The 21,857-nt window shown below is 40.2% G+C and overlaps 1 protein-coding gene across 2 annotated transcripts in view; it reads right to left on the bottom strand.

The window, feature by feature from the left end:
* Positions 1-12,133: 12,133 nt before the first annotated feature.
* Positions 12,134-21,857, bottom strand: part of LOC137616339 (uncharacterized) — a 65,342-nt gene continuing 55,618 nt past the window's right edge. For both annotated transcript variants that reach the window (XM_068345990.1, XM_068345991.1), the window contains one exon: positions 12,134-18,013. In XM_068345990.1, coding sequence (XP_068202091.1) covers positions 16,495-17,808 — 1,314 coding nt within the window. In that variant the 5' untranslated portion in view covers positions 17,809-18,013 and the 3' untranslated portion in view covers positions 12,134-16,494. The remainder of the gene's footprint in view (positions 18,014-21,857) is intronic.

Below are 21,857 nucleotides of genomic sequence, written 5' to 3'. Positions count from 1 at the left end.
CTCCCAAATTTAGGGGTTAGCCGACATAAAAGAAAAGAAAGAACAAAAGGGGACTTTTCTTCTATATGCTCCTTCTATTCAGCCATGTTTGGTTGGTACTGCTAGGGTGCAAGTGCAACAGCCCACCCTATGCCGTTATCCACCAAAAGTTAGCTCCATATGGTAAATTCCTTACTGTTGCTACCTCAGCGATCACCAAGGCGACTGGAGGAAGCAGCAGGGCCTACCGGAACTGTGCCACAATCCCCCGCCATTCATTCCTATTTCTAGCAGGCTCTTTTGCTTTTCTCACATCTATCTTGTCACTTAGGGCTATCCTCACTCCACCAATCTAACAAAACCTTGGCCTTCTACTTGTACTTTTCCCATCAACTCTTGCATTCGTCACCTTCAGCTGACAACCATTTCCATTCTCTCTACATGGCCAAACCATCTCAACATATTCATATCCACTCTAGCTGCTAATTAATTTCTTACACTCGTTCTCATCCCCACTTCTTTTATTCTAATCCTATCTAATGGAGATACACCAGCCATACTCTTCAGACACTTCCTCTTGAACACATTCAATTTCTGTCTCTCAGTCACGTTCATCCCCACAACTCTGATCCTTACATCACAGTTGGTACAATAACTTTTTTTCCATACAGAACTTTCTTTACATTAATTTTTAACCCTTATTCTTTACCATTCCCTTCTCTGCTTTCCAACAATTTATATCTTTCATTCACTTGCTGATGTACATCTGCTCCCACTCCACTATTTGCAGCAACAACAGATCCCAAGTACTTAAACAACACCTCATTACATTCCACATCATCTCCCTATCAACTCTATCCTAAGCTTTTCTAGATCCATAAACACACCATACACCTCCTTGCCTTTTACTAAATATTTCCTGCATATCTGCCTGTCGGTAAAAATCTGATCCATAAATTCCTCATCTCTTCTAAAACCACCATGTACTTCTAAGATTGCATTCCCTGTTTTATCCTTAATCCTTTTAATTAGCACTCTACCATACACTTTCCCAACCACACTAGACAAGGTAATACCCATTTAATTCCAACACCCATGCACATCTCCCGTGCCTTTGTATAGCAGAACAATACACACACACACCCAGTCCACTGCTACCTTTCACAACATAAAACATATATTAAACAATCTGACCAATCATTAAAGTATAGTCACCACCCTTCCTTTAGCATTTCAGCCCTCCTGCCATCCATACCAGGTAGCTTTTCCTGCTCTCGTTTCATTTAGTGTTTTATTCCCTTCCTCTCTTATAATCTTTCTTTCTCATCTCCCATTACTGGTACCTCAGCACCTGCAAAAGCAATTATATCTGCCTCCCTAATTATCCTCAACATTCAGCAATCTTTCAAAATACAGTATTCAGCCCACGTTTCCCTTGCCTCCTCTCCTTTCAACAATCTTCTAATTTTATCTTTTACTGTCTCTTCAATTCTTGATCCACCCTTCTTTACTATCTTCTCTTCTTTCTATCCAAAACTACTTATTATTCTCTTCATAAGCATGACCCAATCCCTGACCCCACCTTTAATCAGCCGCCCTCTTTGCCTCAGCTACATTACGTTTTACTTCCACATTTTTCTCTATATCTTTCATACTTTTTTACACCAATACTCTGCAGCCATTCTTCAAATTCACTCTTTTTCTTTTTCACTCCTGCATTCCAACATTCACAATCCTCTTGCCACACACATCACTTGCAATCCCCAAAAAATTTTCTTTTACTAATTTCCACTCCTCCTGTAGGTCACCAGTTTCTCTCACCTTCACCCTGTCATATGACTCATGCCCACTTTCTTGATATTCACTTTTTACCTCTGGTTTTCCAACTCTTTAACCTTCACTACCTCCCTTTGACATCCCCCACTCTATTTCTCTCTTCTTTTACTACAACTAATTTTCCTTCAACCAAAATAATGATCAGACATAGTGTTAGCTACACCCCTAAACAAGTGCATAGCTTTCAATATTCCAAACACCCTTCTTGCTATCAACACATATTCCATTAATTCCCTTTCTGCCACTTTTCCATTTTCCAATCTTACCCACATATGTTATTATCTCTCTTCATAAAAAAACTACTACAGTACTTTAATCACCAGCTCTTGTTCAACACACATATCTACTAGGCTGTCACCACTCATTTTCACCTGGTACACCATACTTCCCAATGACACCTTCTATCTCTCCAGCACCCATTCTGGCTTTTAAGCCAACCATCACAACTACATAATCCATACTATCCATCCTTCTACTCGCCTATTTAATTAATTCCAGCATTTAATCTGCTCTTCACTTTTCTCACAACTTAGGCTAACATTTCCTACTGAATCTAACCCTTACCCAGTTTTACGTAGATAACTCCTTCCATACCACTACTTACCTGTCATCCATTCACTCAGCAATAAAGCCACACCCTCTCTTGCTCTTCCCTTTTCAATCCCAGACACTCACCAGTTACTTCACCTATCCCTTTTATCTTTCTCACACAAGGACAATACATCCGTCCTTCTATTCCAAACCTTACTTCTAATCTCACATCTTTCACTCTCTTGTACACGCATTCAGAAACCCTAAAACTATTGTGCAGGGGCATTCACTCTCCCCCAAGTTGATTTTATTTGATATCTCAAGAAATTAAAATACAGGAGACTGGGTTACCAGGCCCCTCATCCCCCTTAGTTGCCTCTTAAGATATGCAGGGATACGTTGGCACTATTCTAATGGTTGATATCCCCCAGCGGCCACAGGGGTTATATAAATACTACAGAAAAGGGTGAAGCAAAAAATCAAGCCATAACTATTTTCAATAAAATGAAAAAGTTTGATTTCACGGTAATGTTATATTTGTAGAGTTATTTGCTGGATGAATTTCACAAGACTAGTCAATCCCTGCAAGACCCCAAAGTTAGTCTCGGCGTATCTAGAAAATTGTATGCTTCACATTCAGATTTTGTTAAAGGTACCAAGGATTTTTTTATTATTTTGAAGAACAGGTAAAGGAAAAGTTGTCGAATGTTGATTACAAGAAAAGCAGTTCTAAAAGAATACATATCGATGATATGATACTTTACTTACTTACTTTGATGGCTACTTTTCCAGTTCCATACAGCAGGGGAACCCCACTCTCTACAGGACCTCCACTGTCGTTTTACCTTTTTCGTTCAGAGTATTTAATGTTTCAAATCGCATATTGTTCATGTACTGCTAAATCGTCACTGTTGTACGACTGTTGAAATAAGAAAGTCTTCAGTTTCCTCTTGAAAGCCTTAATGTCTTCAATCAATCGAATTTTTCGTGGGAGCTTATTATATAATCTCGGGGCCCCATATTTAAAGGCTCTGGAGCCTAAAGTAGACATAAATCTAGGTTCCAACAGTGTGAAGCCATCTGTAACTATTCTCGTGTCGACACGATTTGTTGGCTGCACAATGTGTAGCTATTCTTTTAAGTATTTTGGACGCCCAGTTCTGATAACTTGGTGGGTTATCGTACACATTTTAAATTCAATTCTTGCTTTAATCGGCAGCCAGTGTAAATCGATTAGTACAGAGGTGATCCTTTCTCTAGGTGGGACACCTTTTTTCAGTCTTGCTCCTCTGTTTATTATGTTCTGTAATTTCATAAGTTGTACTTTTGGTAAATTGTAATAGATGGAGTTGCAGTAGTCAATCCTGGTAATAACACAGTTTATCATAAGTTTCTTTACAGAATTTTTGTCCGGGTATTTTCTATAAACGCAATATTTCTTAGATGATAACCAGCAGTTTTTATTACATTATTTATTTGGGCATTTAGAGACAGGGTACAGTCAAGAAATACACCTAGATCTCGAACTTTACTAGATATCGGCTCCGAGTCATTATTTATGTTCATTTGAATATCACCTAAGTTTCTCACGCGGTTTCTCTTACCCACCACCATGAATTCAGTTTTGTTCTCATTCAATTTTAGTTGTTTAAATGTCATCCATTCTCTAACACTATCAAGGATTCGGTTTAGAGTTTCAGTAGTCATGTATATCATTTATGGAGAAGTAAAATTGTGTGTCATCTGCAAATACTTTGAACTTCACGCCATGCTTTTGTAGCATTTTTGATAAAACAATAGTATAGATGCAGAATAAGATTGAACCAAGTACACTCCCCTGGGGTACCCCCTCTATTTAAGGGTTCATATGATGAATAAGAGTTTCCAATTTGTACACAGTAATTTCTACCAACTAAGTAGTCTTTTAGGTATTCGAAGGCTTGATCTTCAACGCCGATAGACAGTAGATCATTTAATAGCAGTTCATGCACAACTGTACCAACACTTTAGAGAACCTTGAACCAAGAGACAAGTTCAAAGCATTTATAGCAGTGTTGGATGCATTAGAGTCAAATCTGGCTCAGAGGGCAACATTATACAGTACAATGATGCTGTAAAAACATTTTTGTCCTTAACAATATTAAATGCTCCAGAAGAAGAGATTCGTGATGGAGTTAGTCCTCTATGCCAAACATATCATGAAGATGTAGACATGAATGTTGTTGAACTTCAGCCTTTTCATAAATATGTTAAACATAGTCAAAACCATTATTCACAGGATTATGATATTCTGACACATCAGGATCTGTATCAAGTAATATTTGACGATCATGTCCAATCAACATTCCCTAATGCAGATGCAATTTTAAGAAAGTTAGTTTGACGATTGCTCTGAACACAATAAAAGAATGAATTTAGAACAAAAATGACTCGGGATCAATTATGATTCCTCACACTCATGTGTATAGAAAGTGACAAACTACGCAGTCTAACAGTTGGCATTATCGTAAGTGGTTTTACTCTGACAAAGGCAAGAAAGTATTTTAGTATAGACCATGCTTATGTTCTGTTTGTACACTATACAGTACAGAGTACTGTACAATAAATCTTGATAAAATTATACAATACAATTGGTATTGTGTACATGAATCAATATACAGGAATTATTCCCTATTGCAAGTTACTAGAGGTTAGAATCTAGGCCCTTGTAATGTTTTTTTAAGGAACTTTTGTTTTTTAATGAAGTGTTTGCATTATTAAGTTTGTTTTGAATAAAAAATAATTTTTAGTTAGATAAATAATCATTTCACTATTATTGTACTTCTTAATTGTACGGTATTTTAATTTAACAATTACATTGATAAAATACATGATTCATCAAGTGCAAAGGGCTTCTGATATCATATATTACGTTAAATAAAAACCAGCAACTGACATAGGACATTGGAATCTGGACATAAAAAGGGCCTCATTATCTCAAATAATTTACCATCACCAGGTCTAAATCTGGCCTTGATACACTACACAATTGCTAGTTAAGAAACAGTTCAGGTTTTGAATATACCTGAGAATACTTAAAACTATTTCTTTTGTAATATGATATTTTAATTATAAAATAAATTTTTGAATATACTTACCCGGTGAATATATAATAGCTGCTGCTCCAGCGGCTCGACAGAAAAACACACAAAAACTCGCGAGCGATCGCTATGAAGGTTGCGGGTGTGCCCACCAGCGCCAACTATCGGCCAGATACCGCATATGCATGTAAACAAGCCTCAATTCTTCTCGTCCCGCTGCGTCTCTATTGGGGAGGAAGGGAGGGCCTTTAATTTATATATTCACCGGGTAAGTATATTCAAAAATTTATTTTATAATTAAAATATCATTTTTAAATATTTAACTTAGCCGGTGAATATATAATAGCTGATTCACACCCAAGGTGGTGGGTAGAGACCAGAATTAATTAAGTTTACAGCGTATATGCTTAGAGTTTTTGACAGTTATAATATAACAAAACCCAAATATATAGGTACCTGGTAAGGAAGTTGACTTAGACGATTACTCTGCCTTGTAAGTCTGTCTTCCTCACGAAGCCCAGCGATCCTCTTAGGATGCTGAAAGACTCCCAGGAGCTGAAGTATCAAGGGCTGCAACCCATACAACAGGACCTCATCAAAACCCCTAATCTGGGCGCTCTCAAGAAATGACTTTGACCACCCGCCAAATCAACCAGGATGCGAAAGGCTTCTTAGCCTTCCGTACAACCCAAAAAACAATATTAAAAACATTTCAAGAGACAGATTAAAAAGGATATTGGAATTAGGGTAATGTAGTGGTAGAACCCTCACCCACTACTGCACTCGCTGCAACGAATGGACCCAGTGTGTAGCAGTCCTCGTAAAGAGTCTGGACATCTTTTAAGTAAAATGACGCGAACACTTACTTGCTTCTCCAAAAAGTCGCGTCCATAATACTTTGCAGAGATCTATTTTGCTTGAAGGCCACGGAGGTTGCTATAGCTCTTACTTCGTGCATCTTAACCTTAAGCAAACATCGGTCTTTCTCATTCAAGTGAGAATGAGCTTCTCGTATTAAAAATCTGATAAAATATGACAAAGCATTCTTTGACATAGGCAATGATGGTTTCTTAACTGAGCACCATAATGCCTCAGATCTACCTCGTAAGGACTTAGTACGAGCTAAATAGAACTTAAGAGCTCTAACAGGACATAACACTCTTTCCAGTTCATTGCCTACGATCTCTGATAAGCAAGGAATATCAAAAGATTTAGGCCAAGGACGAGAAGGCAGTTCATTTTTGGCCAGGAAACCAAGTTGAAGTGAACAAGTGGCTTTTTCTGTAGAAAAGCCGATGTTCTTACTGAAGGCATGAAGTTCACTGACCCTTTTAGCCGAAGCCAAGCACACTAGGAAAAGTGTCTTGAGGGTGAGATCCTTCAGGGAGGCTGAATGTAATGGCTCAAACCTGTCTGACATGAGGAACCTTAGGACCACGTCTAAGTTCCATCCAGGAGTTGCCAAACGACGTTCCTTAGAGGTCTCGAAAGACTTAAGGAGATCTTGGAGATCTTTATTGTTGGAAAGATCTAAGCCTCTATGCCGAAAGACCGAAGCCAACATGCTCCTGTAGCCCTTAATCGTGGGAGCTGAGAGGGAGCGAACATTTCTCAGATGTAAAAGAAAATCTGCGATTTGGGCTACAGAGGTACTGGACGAGGACACAGATGCTGACTTGCACCAGTCTCGAAAGACTTCCCACTTCGACTGGTATACTCTAATGGTAGAAGCTCTCCTCGCTCTTGCAATCGCACTGGCTGCCTCCTTCGAAAAGCCTCGAGCTCTTGAGAGTCTTTCGATAGTCTGAAGGCAGTCAGACGAAGAGCGGGGAGGCTTTGATGGACATTCTTTACGTGGGGCTGACGTAACAGATCTACCCTTAGAGGAAGACTTCTTGGAAAGTCTACCAGCCATCGAAGTACCTCGGTGAACCACTCTCTCGCGGGCCAGAGGGGAGCAACCAACGTCAACCTTGTCCCTTCGTGAGAGGCGAACTTCTGCAGTACCTTGTTGACAATCTTGAATGGTGGGAATGCATATAAGTCCAGATGAGACCAATCTAGGAGAAATGCGTCTATGTGTATTGCTGCTGGGTCTGGGACTGGAGAGCAATAGATTGGAAGCCTCTTGGTCATCGAGGTGGCAAAGAGGTCTATGGTGGGTTGACCCCAAGTCGCCCAAAGACTCTTGCACACGTCCTTGTGGAGGGTCCATTCCGTGGGAATTACCTGACCCCTCCGACTGAGACAGTCTGCCAAGACGTTCAAGTCGCCCTGGATATACCTCTTTAACAGGGAGATGCCTCGATCTCTTGACCAAATGAGCAGGTCCCTTGCGATCTCGTACAGCGTGAGGGAGTGTGTGCCTCCTTGCTTGGAGATGTACGCCAAAGCTGTGGTATTGTCGGAGTTGATCTCTACCACTTTGTTTCGAAGGAGACTTTCGAATTTCATCAAGGCCAAGTGGACTGCCAAAAGCTCCTTGCCGTTGATGTGCATGCTCCTCTGACTTGAGGTCCACAGACCTGAGCATTCCCGACCGTCCAGGGTCGCACCCCAACCCAAATCCGACGCGTCTGAGAATAATACGTGGTTTGGGTTCTGAACTGCTAGGGAAAGTCCCTCTCTCAGACTGATATTGTTGTTCCACCATTTCAGGCATGCCTTTATTGGTTCGGAGACCGGGATTGAGACCGTCTCTAACGTCTTGTCCTTGTTCCAGTGAAAGGCTAGATGGAACTGGAGAGGCCGAAGGTGTAGTCTTCCTAGAGAGACAAACTGCTCCAGGGATGATAGAGTTCCTACTAGACTCATCCAATTCCTGACTGAGCACCGTTCTCTCTTCAACATTAGTTGGACTTTGAGCAGGGCTTGATCTATCCGGGTGGCAGACGGAAAAGCCCGAAAAACTGGACTGCGAATCTCCATCCCTAAATATAGTATAGTTTGGGATGGAATCAGCTGGGACTTTTCTAGGTTGACCAAAAGTCCCAATTCCTTGGTCAGATCCAACGTCCAATGAAGATCCTGCAGACAGCGATGACTGGACGAAGCCCTGAGAAGCCAGTCGTCCAAGTACAGGGAGGCTCGGATTCCCGATAAATGGAGGAATTTTGCCACATTCCTCATGAGCCTCGTAAACACGAGAGGAACAGGACTGAGGCCAAAGCACAGGGCCCGAAACTGGTATACCACATTCCTGAAAACAAACCTCAGAAACGGTTGGGAATCTGGGTGTATAGGAATGTGGAAGTACGCATCTCGTAGGTCGAGAGAGACCATCCAGTCTCCCTTTCTGACCGCTGCTAAGACTGACTTCGTGGTCTCCATGGTGAACTTTGTTTTCGTAACAAAAACGTTGAGCGCACTGACGTCTAGCACCGGTCTCCAACCTCCTGTCTTCTTTGGGACTAGGAAGAGACGGTTGTAAAACCCCAGTGATTGAAGATCCGAGACTTTCACCACCGCTCCCTTCTCTAACAACAGAGACACTTCTAGGTTTAGGGCTTGTCTCTTTGACTCCTCTCGGTACCTGGGAGAGAGGTCGATGGGAGTTGTCACTAGAGGAGGTTTGCGTACAAACGGAATTTTGTACCCCTCTCTGAGCAACCGAACAGACTGTTGGTCTGCGCCCCTCTTCTCCCAGGCCTGCCAGAAGCTCTTCAATCTGGCTCCTACCGCTGTCTGAGGCTGTGGGCAGTCAGACTCTGCCACGTGAGGACTTGGCTCCTCTCTTCTTACCTCTCTTTCCCTCGGTACGAGCACTTCCCCTGCTGGGAGCTCTGCCACGAAAGGGCGGGATAAATCTGGATGCCGGAGTCTCGATCCTGGGTCTTACAGCAAAGGATGTAGAAGGAGTCCCTTTGCGAGCAGAGGACGCCATCAAGTCATGGGTGTCCTTCTGCACAAGCGAAGAAGCTATGTCCTTAACCAATTGTTGCGGAAACAAAGACGTTGATAAGGGAGCAAAGAGCAGTTCTGATCTCTGACAGGGAGTAACTCCTGCCGAAAGAAAAGAGCCAAGGGACTCTCGCTTCTTTAAGACTCCTGACGTAAAAGAGGAGGCGAGCTCATTGGAACCATCGCGGATGGCTTTATCCATACATGACATTATAAGTAAGGAAACATCTCTGTCAGCAGACGAGATTTTCCTACTTAAAGCTCCTAATGACCAGTCAAGGAAGTTGAAAACTTCAAAGGCCCTGTATACGCCTTTCAGCAGATGGTCAAGGTCCGAGGAGGACCAACTAATCTTCGAGCGTCTCATGGCTAGGCGGCGGGGAGAGTCTACGAGGCTTGAGAAGTCACCCTGGGCAGAGGCAGGGACTCCCAAGCCGAGAACTTCTCCCGTGGCATACCAGACGCTCGATCTAGACGAGAGCTTTGACGGAGGGAAGGCAAAGGCCGTCTTCCCCAAACTCCTCCTGGTATCCAACCAGTCGCCTAAAAGTCGTAAAGCTCTCTTGGAAGAGCGAGAAAGCACTAGCTTAGTAAAGGCTGGCATGTTAGCAGGTAAGCCTAGAGCAAACTCAGACGGTGGCGAACGAGGAGCAACGGTAACAAAGTGATCGGGAAAAAGCTCCTTGAAAATTAACATGACTTTCTTAAAGTCCATCGAAGGAGGAACCGTTCTAGGTTCGTCTACATCCGAAGAATGATCATCATGATGAGGGTCAGCAACGTCCTCATCTGAAGGATCTTCATCCGACAACTGCTGAGTAACAAGCAAAGGGGTTGGCAATGCTTGACACGCAGAGTCCACACACACTGGTGCATCAGTAGCAGTCCAGGACGCTACGTCATGTAACTGCTTAACAGCCTGACTGTCAACAACAACAGGAGCGGGAGGACGCTCGACGTCAACTCGAGACTGTTTTGACTGCCTAGACTGAGCAGTCAAAACAACTCTAGACTGCGGTGTTTGACGCTCAGCGTCAAAACAAGTCAACTCCGCTGGTTGGCGAACGTCCTGAACGTCAACAAGAGCATTAGGAAGTGGCTGAACGTCCATATGCGGCTGAAAGTCAACACGTGACTGCATCGAGTGAGGCTCTACAAAGCGTGACTGACGTGACTTAGTAACGCCAACGTCAACAGGACGAGCAAAGGCTCGTTTTGGCGGCTGAAGGCCAGGATCTCGATTAGCTAAGCGGCGAGGATCATCGTGAACCTTTTCAGCAGAATAGTCTTCCATAAGGGAGGCGAGCTTGATCTGCATGTCTTGCAGTACAACCCATTTAGGATCAACGGGAATGGGTGCGGTAAAAGACGGGGGTAACGTCTGAGACTGCACAACCTTGCCTACACCAAGACTCTCTGAGCCTGTGTAACGTTGCTGCTTAGGCGGCGAGCAGTCTTCCGATGACTGCAAAGGGTCAGAGCTGTCCCAATGGCTACAACCAGGACGCTGGACCTGTCCTGAAGGGACCGACTTTCGCTTCAAGGGCCTTGAAACCTTGCTCCACGGTTTCTTATGCGAAAAGCCTTCGGATGACGAGGAGAAAATGGTCTCTCTCGTCTTATGGTAGGGGCGGTCTTGATGAGACACGCCTGTTACCATAGAGGGAACGTCTGTTCGCTGATCAAGGCCTCTCGAACCCATAAGTCGTACGACATTACTTCTCCCCTGGGCTTGGGAGCTTGCAAGAGGTCTCGGACTAGGCGAACGACAGGCACGAACAGACGAACCCTCGGTCGCAACACTGAAAACACTTTGCGCACTAATCACTTTCCCACGATTTTCCGCTGTGGCACTCTGACACTTTAGCTCTTTAACGTCAGCCATGAGTTGATTACGATCTGTTGCTAACGACTCAACTCTTTCACCCAAAGCATGAATGGCACGTAACATGTCCCGCATTGATGGTTCCTGAGTGCCAGTAGGGGGTTCAGGCACAACCACTACAGGGGAAAGATTAGGTTCAGGGGCATGGGGAGAGGAAAAATCTACTGATCTAGAGGAACTCCTCCTCACCCTATCTCTCTCTAGCTTACGAGAATACTCGTCATATTCGAGCCAATCGAATTCCGAAAGGCCCACGCATTCCTCACACCGATCTCCTAATTGACAGGTTTTACCCCGACAATTAGAACACACAGTATGTGGGTCGAGAGAGGCCTTTGGAAGACGCCTATTGCAATCCCTAGCATTACACTTACGAAATCTAGGAATCTGAGAAGGGTCAGCCATTTTGAATTAGTCAAAGAAAGTCCAAAAAACAATCCAAGTCATCAACAATTAAATCTGTCCAAAAAAGAGTTCAAGAGTTTAAGTTGAGGATAAAACACCTGCACTGCGAAAGCTCAAACCAAAATGAAGTACTTCACCAAGTCTGTTGAAAAAACTCCAGGTTATACAGCGAGTAATGATACGTCTTGTCGTTAAGGCCGACAGAGAAGAATTGAGGCTTGTTTACATGCATATGCGGTATCTGGCCGATAGTTGGCGCTGGTGGGCACACCCGCAACCTTCATAGCGATCGCTCGCGAGTTTTTGTGTGTTTTTCTGTCGAGCCGCTGGAGCAGCAGCTATTATATATTCACCGGCTAAGTTAAATATTTAAAAGATATCTTTTCCTTTCAAAAATTCAATACTATTCATCAAAAAATTTCTGATGAATGAGAATAGGAAAATAATTAGCTTTAGTTGATCACTTTCGTAACTATATTTTTGTTCAAAGTTATACAAGGCTTTTGATCAATATAAGTTAGTTTATAATAAAGATTTATTATGATAATACAAATAGGTATAATGTCTCGTATATAATTTGATATATGATAGCCTAAGTTAGGACTCGTATGATGATTTATCAATATTGTACAAAGAAGTTGTGACTAGGTTCTCTCCAAAACAGAACTTTACTCATTATGTTTTGACTTTTGACAATAAAAGAATTTATATACAGTAACCAACTGCCATGCATTAAAAATTTCAGGTTTATGAACATCCAACAAGAGATTCTTCAATATCTATGACTATATATTAAATAAAAGTTGGTAAAAGAAATTGACAGTACCGCTACCAAGAGAAATGTGAATGTTCTTGTTACTTATGATAGAACTTGCTCTTCATACAAAGACATGCATACAGTATAGCACTTCATAGCTGTGACCTAAAAAGTTTTCATGGTTTTAACTTAAAGGAAAAAACCAATATTTATTCCATTCAGCATAATATTACAAAAATTGTTCAGCAAATATCAAGAGAATGCCCCTGAATTTTTAAAGAGAGAAAAAAAAAGGAATACAGTTGAGTGAAAATATCCAAAATGTATACTGTACTATAGTGACACAAATAATTTAGCACAACCTCAACTTACATAGTACTACCCATAATTTAGATTCAATGTGTCTTACACTGTTCCAGCGCTATATAAACAGTCTGATAGACAAAACAAAATTTAAAAAGTACAGGTATAGGGATGTGCCAAATCATCTTTAAACATAAAATAATCATATTAAGAGTTACACACACAGATTGTATTACATAAGAATGCCCTAACTATTCTGATTTACTTCTGCCCCTAACAAGTATTGTACAATATCCAACACCTGTTAAGGCTATTTTACTGTAGGGAAGTTTTAGAAGTTTGAAAATGAAGTGTATTTGGCAGTCAATTCAAGTTGAAAAAAAAATGTGTAAGACTGAAATCTCAACATCCTGCAAGACTGGGAACAAGCTTCAACTTAGTTTGGGTATGACATATTTTCTGCATCATCAAATCTTGGACTGCGGCAAAAAAAAAAAAAATCAAGATAAAAACTAGTGACTAGTACAGTATATTTCTTGATCATATTAGCATAATTAAACTTAATAAAAGAAAAGGTAAATATTTCTTTGGATTAATAATCATGGAATTTTGGGCATTATGGCCCAATGCTGGAGCTGAGAGGCCATTTAGCACCCAAATTTATGGGGGGGAAGCTCACAGTTGCAATATAAAGTAAAAGTCTAAATTATTGGATGAAAAGAAAGCAGGAAAGAGGGTATGAAAATAAAGCAAGCTGAAAAGTGGATATAACTAGTGGCCAAAAAAATATTGTAAACCTCTTTAAGTAACATATACAATGAAATGTGAGGTGTTACTTCTTTATAACTATTACAGTAGTCGATTTCTATATATCATGTAGGTAATAGCTATTACATTAGGACCTTTCAAGTACTCAATCCTTAATGTTTAAACTTGAACACATCTATCCCTTTCTATTACAGTACTGTACCATCATTATTATTATCATCATTATTCTTACTATTACAAGATATTTAACCATACTGGCCAGCTAAAATTCTTCCTAATATAACATCACCTTTCTGAACATGTCTTAATTTACATCTAAATGTTCAGCTAACTCACGTGAAACATGTGCATGCTTTTATTAGCTATACTGGAGGGTAGGCAATCCATGTAAGCCAAGTTTGTATCTTAAAATTGCAAAAATTTGTCAAGTTAAAGATGTCATCTTATGCCAAATATATTTAGTGTGCATAAACAACTCATTAAATACATAAAACTTCCATTTTTGGTGCACTTGGAACAATATGCTACAGTAATCCCAAAACTGGTTGCTATCTTCCAGCTAAAAATGTAAACCTCTAAATCAGAGCTTGATGTAATATAACAAAGATTGTTCAACTGAAGATGGTAGCAGAGAACTGTATCACCTCAAATCCATCCATAGGAGACAAATTGTAATCCAAAGTATAAATAGCTTATCTTTCTTACCCATGACCCCTTGTCATCGTACATCATAAAGCAATGGGCTTTTCAACTGCCAAATAAACCCAAAACAGTCAATACTAAATGGTAATATTCAATTACGTAGGATTAAATAAGGGTTAGTCACAATACATAACTACACAACCAGGTGAAATGAAGAGACATGAAGTTAGTATCATAGAAACAACTGAACCAGCAGTCATTACAGTGCTAAATTAAAATACTGTAAGAAAACAATTTTTATATATTTTGAAGAGTAATATGAATTGTACAATTTTCATGAAAACTAGCTAAAATTGCTATTGTAAGACAGAGCTCTATTTTTCTACTATTATCTCATAAAATGTGGACTAGAAAAGTTTGGAAAAATATTTCAAATATAATCTAGAAGACATACATGTATAATGTTGTAAAATAAACATATAAAGTAAAAAGAGAACATCATGATGAAAGTAAATTCAAAAGCCGCCAAATTATATAAACCGTAAAAATCAGTACATATTAAGTACAACTACCTTGTGCTTTAAATTTACTAAATCAAATATGTTTTATTCTAGGCAAAATTTTGATCTGTTACATAATTTGATCAAACTGCTATAAAGGGCTCTAAAATTATTCTAATTTGCATTACATATGACAAACAATCTATCCAATTCTTCAATACATACAATGTCAGAATATTAAACCTGTCATTAGAGTAATGGGTCAGTTAATTAAAAAGCAATAAAAGAAGTTAGGCAGCCCAATATACTCTCTCACTCTTGGTGTCATTTGTAAAAAATAAATAATTAAATTTCCCATCATATTAATGTTAAAACAACCAAGTAACCAAAACACCAGTAGTGTTACACTAGATGATGTTAACACCGAAAAGAAAATTAGTTTGAGCAAAACAGATTACTAGTAATTGTAAATAGAATACCTGTATAAAATATCATGGTAAGGAAAACATTAAACAAGTTGAATTTACACCATATAGATCAATATAACCTCAGAGGATCAAATTTTTAATTTATCCAAGAACTCTATTTGATCTAGAAAATCCCCTTCATTAATATACAATTAATATTCTAAATGTTTCAATGACTGTATATTTACAATGAACATTCCTTAATTGTGAATTTGAAAGGTGGAAATTCTGTGTTGATAAAAGAAGTTACAGTGCTGTACTATTCATAGGCTGAATAAAATCTCTCTTTAAATGAAACTTGACGTTGAAAATGTTGGCAAAAGCAAAATTAAAGTAATAACATAAGCAGAGAGTTTGTCAGTAAAATTAGGGTTAGTATATCAGATCTGCTTTCTCCTTTACACCACGTATAGGATGGTATGTGTAAATTTGACTGTATATAAATCCCACAAAAAGGTGGTGTAAAACAAATATAATGACAGTGTACTGTACATCTTATGTTATGTTTTTGCAGCCAAACAAGAGTGACTTCACTTTTCATTTAAACATTTAAGATTATTTCTTGTCATTGGTAAACACATACAGTAATAACAATAATTACCATTGTAACAGCATTTGTATTGTAAAATGAAAGTTAAAATATTTTGTCCTAAATTGATTACAGAGTAATCTGAAGCTATCACAATTACCGAAAATAATCTCATGATAAAAACTATGAACTAAAGTTGTCAGCAAACTTTGAAGTAAAGAACTTCTATTACTTCCAAATGATAATCAACTTCCCAATATTCCATTCCACTGAGTAAGATGTTATATTGCATAACAAAATATATTTATTTTATATTTGATTACCATCAGATTTGATGTCCAATGCTTCCTAATTACATTATGTTTAGTCATAATTTATCAACACATCTCTCAACCTTAGAATAGGTTGCAAAATACCACAATTAAATATCAATATATAGGGGCAAATCAGAGTTAAGTTCAATTATAAAATGGTCAACTACATGTACGACCCAAAATAATATTTTCCTTATCCTAAAAAAATTAATACACAATCACTGTCAATTTTACTTATAATCTTCTTTTAATCAGAACTCACAAAATCTGAGAACTTTTAAAAAGTAATTTATCAGAATTCATTAATACCTAAATGTGAAAAGGGTACATCATGCAACAGCCTCAATTTAAATATAAGGCAATGGAAATTGGTGCAGGCAAGTTATCAAAATGGGACCTTGAACACTTTCAAACAAATGTGCACCACTGGACTGAAAAACATTAAACTTGTGAACTCTACTTACACACTATTTGTATGCCTTGGTAAAAACTTGAATGAAACCTTGAGACTAACAATTGTGGAAAACTATCTACATTGAAAAACAGTCACATCAACATTGGAAAAACACTCAAATGAACTATACCTTTATTACAAAACTTAAGCAGTTTCTATTCCCCCTGGAACCTTCACTCGACCATGTAGTTTGAGGTGCTTGACATTGGCTCTAAGAGCAGAAGCTGCCCCTACAGCAGATAATATAATCATAAGAGGGACAAGAGAAGACCACCCGAACCAAGCAGCAGCTGCAGCAACAAGTGGACCTTCAAAGACTGTTCCCATGGATCCCATACCATTCACTACTCCAGTAACTGCAGATGAGGCACCACCCTCACGTTCACCAATGTCAGATGCAACGGATCCAGCAAGCAGTACATCAGGGCCACAGTTGAATGCACCTGCTATTGCCAAAAATATAGCATGAAAGATTGGCCCCCAAGATGCTGTAATCATAAAAATAACTAGCATCAAAGCAGATCCCCCAATCCCTATAGCACTAGCTAGAATAGCTTTTCCTCCCATCCAACGGTCCACTACTACTCCAACCATGGCACTTCCCACAACACCACCTACTTCAAAAGCTGTCGATGCCAAACCTGCATTAATCTTGGAATATCCTAAATGACGTAAGAAATAGAGGGGAAGCCAAAACATGAGAGCAAAGCGAACTGCTTTCACACAAAACATGGCAATTGAGATTTCTGGTACAAGAGGAATTCTCCAAACTGTTGTAAATGAAGCTTTACCTGATGATTTTTTATTCAATGCCTCCTGCTGAGCAGCAGCTCTTCCTGGAACCACTAACCCACGATCCCCTGGATCAAAACCTATGAACAACACTATAACTCCCATAATTGCAACAATTGCTGCTGGGGGTAAAAATACACCACGCCAGCCATATTGAACTTGTAGGTACACAGCAAGACCTGTACCTGCCAGACCCCCAACAAAGCAGCATGTTCCAAACATACCAAACACAGAGTTACGACCATCATCAGAAAACCACTTTGATAAAAGTGAGCATGCAGCTGGCCAACATAGAGACTGACCAGCTCCACTAAATACTAACAAAACTAACAAAGGAACAAGGGAATGACAAATAGTCATGGGTACTGTAGCAGCAGCTGAAAGGATAAGACCTCCAGCCAATGTGATGCGAGGACCAAATAAATCCCCCAAAGATCCTAGCATCAAGGAGATAACAGCATAAGGGAGCAGTAATGCTGTATCTACCCAACCAAGACTAGTAGGGCTGATATTGAGGTCAATCTCTAAGTCATCTTTAATTACTCCCAAGGGCTTTCTTAAGAGGTAGGTTGAGCCATAAGCAACCCATAAAACCATGAACACGGCTCCCTGCCACAAGCCAAGCGGACTCAACTCCATCCTTCCTGATCTGGAATCAGATTGCATTTTCAAATCATTTCACATATGCTCCCAGATTCCAAAATATTAAGCAGGCATCTGGAAATTTGGATCATACAGGGCAGTAATGACACCCTTTATAAGCATATTAGGCAAATTAGGAGTACTAGTGTGGGTCATCAGATATGGATCTTGTGGAAATACTAGCATGGGTTGATGAGAAGGACTCTCCTCTGATCCACTTCCCTCACACCTGGAAATAAATAATGGAAATATTAGTGACATTGCATTACAAGGGCAAGTGGTTCAACAAGCTTGGAACCTAACTGATTCAATAAAATCATTACAGTACTGTTCTAAATAAACAAAACTTTACATCTTATAATTTGAGTTCTGGTCTATTCTCTCACCAATGAGTTCATCCATACCATAACAATTCAAATACAATATAAAACATAATCCTTTTTAATTTTTTTTCATATACTGTATATCAACCCTAGCCCCCTGTGGCCGCGGGGGCATAAAAACAATTGGAATAGCACCAATGTACCCCTACGTGTCGTAAGAGGCGACTAAAAGGGACGGGACGAGGGGGCTGCGAACCCCCTCTCCTGTATTATAATCCTGTGAGACATCAAAGAGGTGGAGCTGGGGGGAGAGTGACTGCTCCCCGCACTCTAGTTTTGGGGTGTTTGAATGTGTGGATGTAGTACGATAGAGAGTAAAAGATGTGAGATTGGAAGTATGTTTAGGAATAGAAGGATGGATATATTAGCTTTGTGTGAGACAGATAAAAGGGAAAGGTGAAGTGATGTTTGGTGAAATGTCTGGTAGAGTGTCTGGGATTGAAAGGGGAAGAGCAAAAGAAGATGTGGCTTTATTGCCCAGAGAATGGATGACAGATAAAGTAGTGGAATGGAAGGAGATATCATCTAGGTTAATGTGGGTAAGGGTTAGGTTGGGTAGGGAATGTTTGGCTTTTGTCAGTGCGTATGGGCCAGGTTGTGAGAAAAGTGAAGAAGAGCGGAATAAGTTCTGGAATGAATTAACTAGGTGGGTAGAAGGAATTTAGTTGTCATGGGTGACTTAAATGCTAGAGTGGGCGCTGGAGAGGTAGAAGGTGTCATTGGGAAGTATGGCGTACCAGGTGAAAATAAGAGTGGTGAGAGACTGGTAGATATGTGTGTTGAGCAAGAGATGATGATAAGTTCTAGCTTTTTCAAAAAGAAAGATAAAAACAAGTATACATGGGTAAGAGTGGCAAATGGAAGAGTGGTAGAAAGGGCGTTAATGGATTATGTGTTGATAACTAAAAGAATGTTTGGAAGATTGAAAGACGTGCACATGTTTAGGGGTATGGCTAATGGTATGTCTGATCATTTTTTGGTGGAAGGAAAATTAGTTGTAGCAAAAGAGTGGGGCAATAGAGTCGGTGGATGTAAAAGGGAGCTAGTGAGGGTTGAAGAGTTAATAAAACCGGGGGTAAAAAGTAAATATCAAGAAAGGATGAAAATGGCATATGACGAAGTGAAAGTAAGAGAAACTGGTAATTTAGAGGAGTGGAAGTTAGTGAAATAAAATTTTGTTGGGATTGCAAGTGATGTGTGGCAAGAAGTTTGTTGGAGGCAGCATGAGGGAGGGCAGTAAATGGTGGAATGAAGGAGTGAAGGTAAAGGTGGAAGAGAAAAAGAGGGCTTTTGAAGAATGGCTGCAGAGTAATAGTGTAGAGAAGTATGAAAGATATAGAGAGAAAAATGTGGAGGTAAAGTGCAAGGTAAGTGAGGCAAAGAGGACAGCTGACCTGAGGTGGGGTCAGGGATTGGGTCATTCATATGAAGAGAATAAGAAGTTTTGGAAAGAAGTGAAGAGAGTAAGGAAGGCTGGTTCAAGAATTGAACACACAGTGAATGATGGAAATGGAAGGTTGTTAAAAGGAGAGGAGGCAAGGAAAAGGTGGGCAGAATATTTTGAAAGTTTACTGAATGTTGAGGATAATAGGGAGGCAGATATAATGGCTGTTGCAGGTGTTGAGGTGCCGGTGATGGGAAATGAGAATAAGAGAGAGAGATTACAACAGAGGAAGTGAGGAGAGGACTAGTTGAAACTAAAGTAGGAAAAGCATCTGGTATGGATGGTGTGAGAGCTGAGATGTTGAAGGAAGGGGGTGTGACTGTACTTGAATGATTAATGAGATTGTTTAATGTGTGTTTTGTGTTGTAAAAGGTACCAGTAGATTGGGTTTGTGCGTGTATTGTACCACTATATAAGGGTAAGGGAGATGTGCATGAGTGTTGTAATTCAAGGGGTATTAGTTTGTTGAGTGTGGTGGGAAAAGTGTATGGTAGAGTACTGATTAATAGGATTAAGGATAAAACAGAGAATGCAATCTTAGAAGTACAGGGTGGCTTTAGAAGAGGTAGGGGTTGTATGAATCAGATTTTTACAGTTAGGCAGATAAGCGAGAAATATTCAGCAAAAGGTAAGGAGGTGTATGTTGCGTTTATGGATCTGGAGAAAGCGTATGATAGAGTTGATAGGGAAGCAATGTGGAATGTGATGAGGTTATATGGAGTTGGTGGAAGGTTGTTGCAAGCAGTGAAAAGTTTCTACAAAGGTAGTAAAGCGTGTGTTAGGATAGGAAATGAAGTGAGCGATTGGTTTCCGGTGAGAGTGGGGCTGAGACAGGGATGATTAACTTGTATATTGATGGAGTGGTGAGAGAGGTGAATGCTCGAGTGCTTGGACGAGGATTGAAACTGGTAGATGAGAAAGACCATGAATGGGAGGAAAATCAGTTGTTGTTTGCGGATGATACTGTACTGGTTGCAGACACGGAAGAGAAGCTTGACCAATTAGTGACAGAATTTGGAAGGGTGTGTAAGAGAAGGAAGTTGAGAGTTAATGTGGGTAAGAGTAAGGTTCTGAGATGTACGAGAAGGGAGGGTGGTGCGAGGTTGAATATCATGTTGAATGGAGAGTTACTTGAGGAAGTGGATCAGTTTAAGTACTTGGGGTCTGTTGTTGCAGCAAATGGTGGAGTGGAAGCAGATGTACGTCAGTGAGTGAATGAAGGATGCAAAGTGTTGGGGGCAGTTAAGGGAGTAGTAAAAAATAGAGGGTTGGGCATGAATGTAAAGAGAGTTCTGTATGAGAAAATGATTGTACCAACTGTGATGTATGGATCGGAGTTGTGGGGAATGAAAGTGACGGAGATACAGAAATTGAGTGTGTTTGAGATGAAATGTCTAAGGAGTATGGCTGGTGTATCTCTAGTAGATAGGGTTAGGAACAAAGCAGTGAGGGTGAGAACGGGTGTAAGAAATGAGTTAGCAGCTAGAGTGGATATGAATGTGTTAAGGTGGTTTGGCCATGTTGAGAGAATGAAAAATGGCTGTCTGCTAAAGAAGGTGATGAATGCAAGAGAAGTACAAGGGGAAGGCCAAGGTTTGGGTGGATGGATGGAGTGTAAGGAAGCTCTGGGTGATAGGAGGATAGATGTGAGAGAAGCAAGAGAGCGTGCTAGAAATAGGAATGAATGGCGAGCGATTGTGACGCAGTTCCGGTAGGCCCTGCTGTTTCCTCCGGTGTCTTGGATGACCGCAGAGGTAGCAGCAGTAGGGGATTCAGTGTTATGAGCTTCATCTGTGGTGGATAACGAGGGAGGGAGGGCTGTGGCACCCCTAGCAGTACCAGCCGAACTCGGTTGAGTTCCTTATCAGGCTGGTCGGAACGTAGAGAGGAGAGGTCCCCTTTTCTGTTTCATTTGTTTGATGTCAGCTATCCCCCAAAATTGGGGGAAGTGCCTTAGTATATGTATGTATGTATAAAATCTGTGATAAGTACATCAATTTACTTATCAACTACTGTACTATTACCACAATGTAGGATACTACAGTGCTTACAGTGTGTCCTGCACAGTAAACAGTGGATAATACCAAAGGTACTCATTAATGCCTGTTCAGCCCTACATTCTCTGTTTTTTCCCTTTTAATACTCAGTAGTTCCCTTTGTTTATTCAACCTGAAATGCCTAACTTTTCAACTTTACCATGTTCTCTTTTCAATTCTCATTCAGGAACAAAACCTTCACACAAGCCA

The sequence above is a fragment of the Palaemon carinicauda genome, chromosome 22 (genome assembly GCF_036898095.1).
Source record: "Palaemon carinicauda isolate YSFRI2023 chromosome 22, ASM3689809v2, whole genome shotgun sequence".
Taxonomy (NCBI): Eukaryota; Metazoa; Arthropoda; class Malacostraca; order Decapoda; family Palaemonidae; genus Palaemon; species Palaemon carinicauda.
Note: the sequence above shows the minus strand (reverse complement) of the source record. Positions and strands in the feature narration are given on the sequence as shown.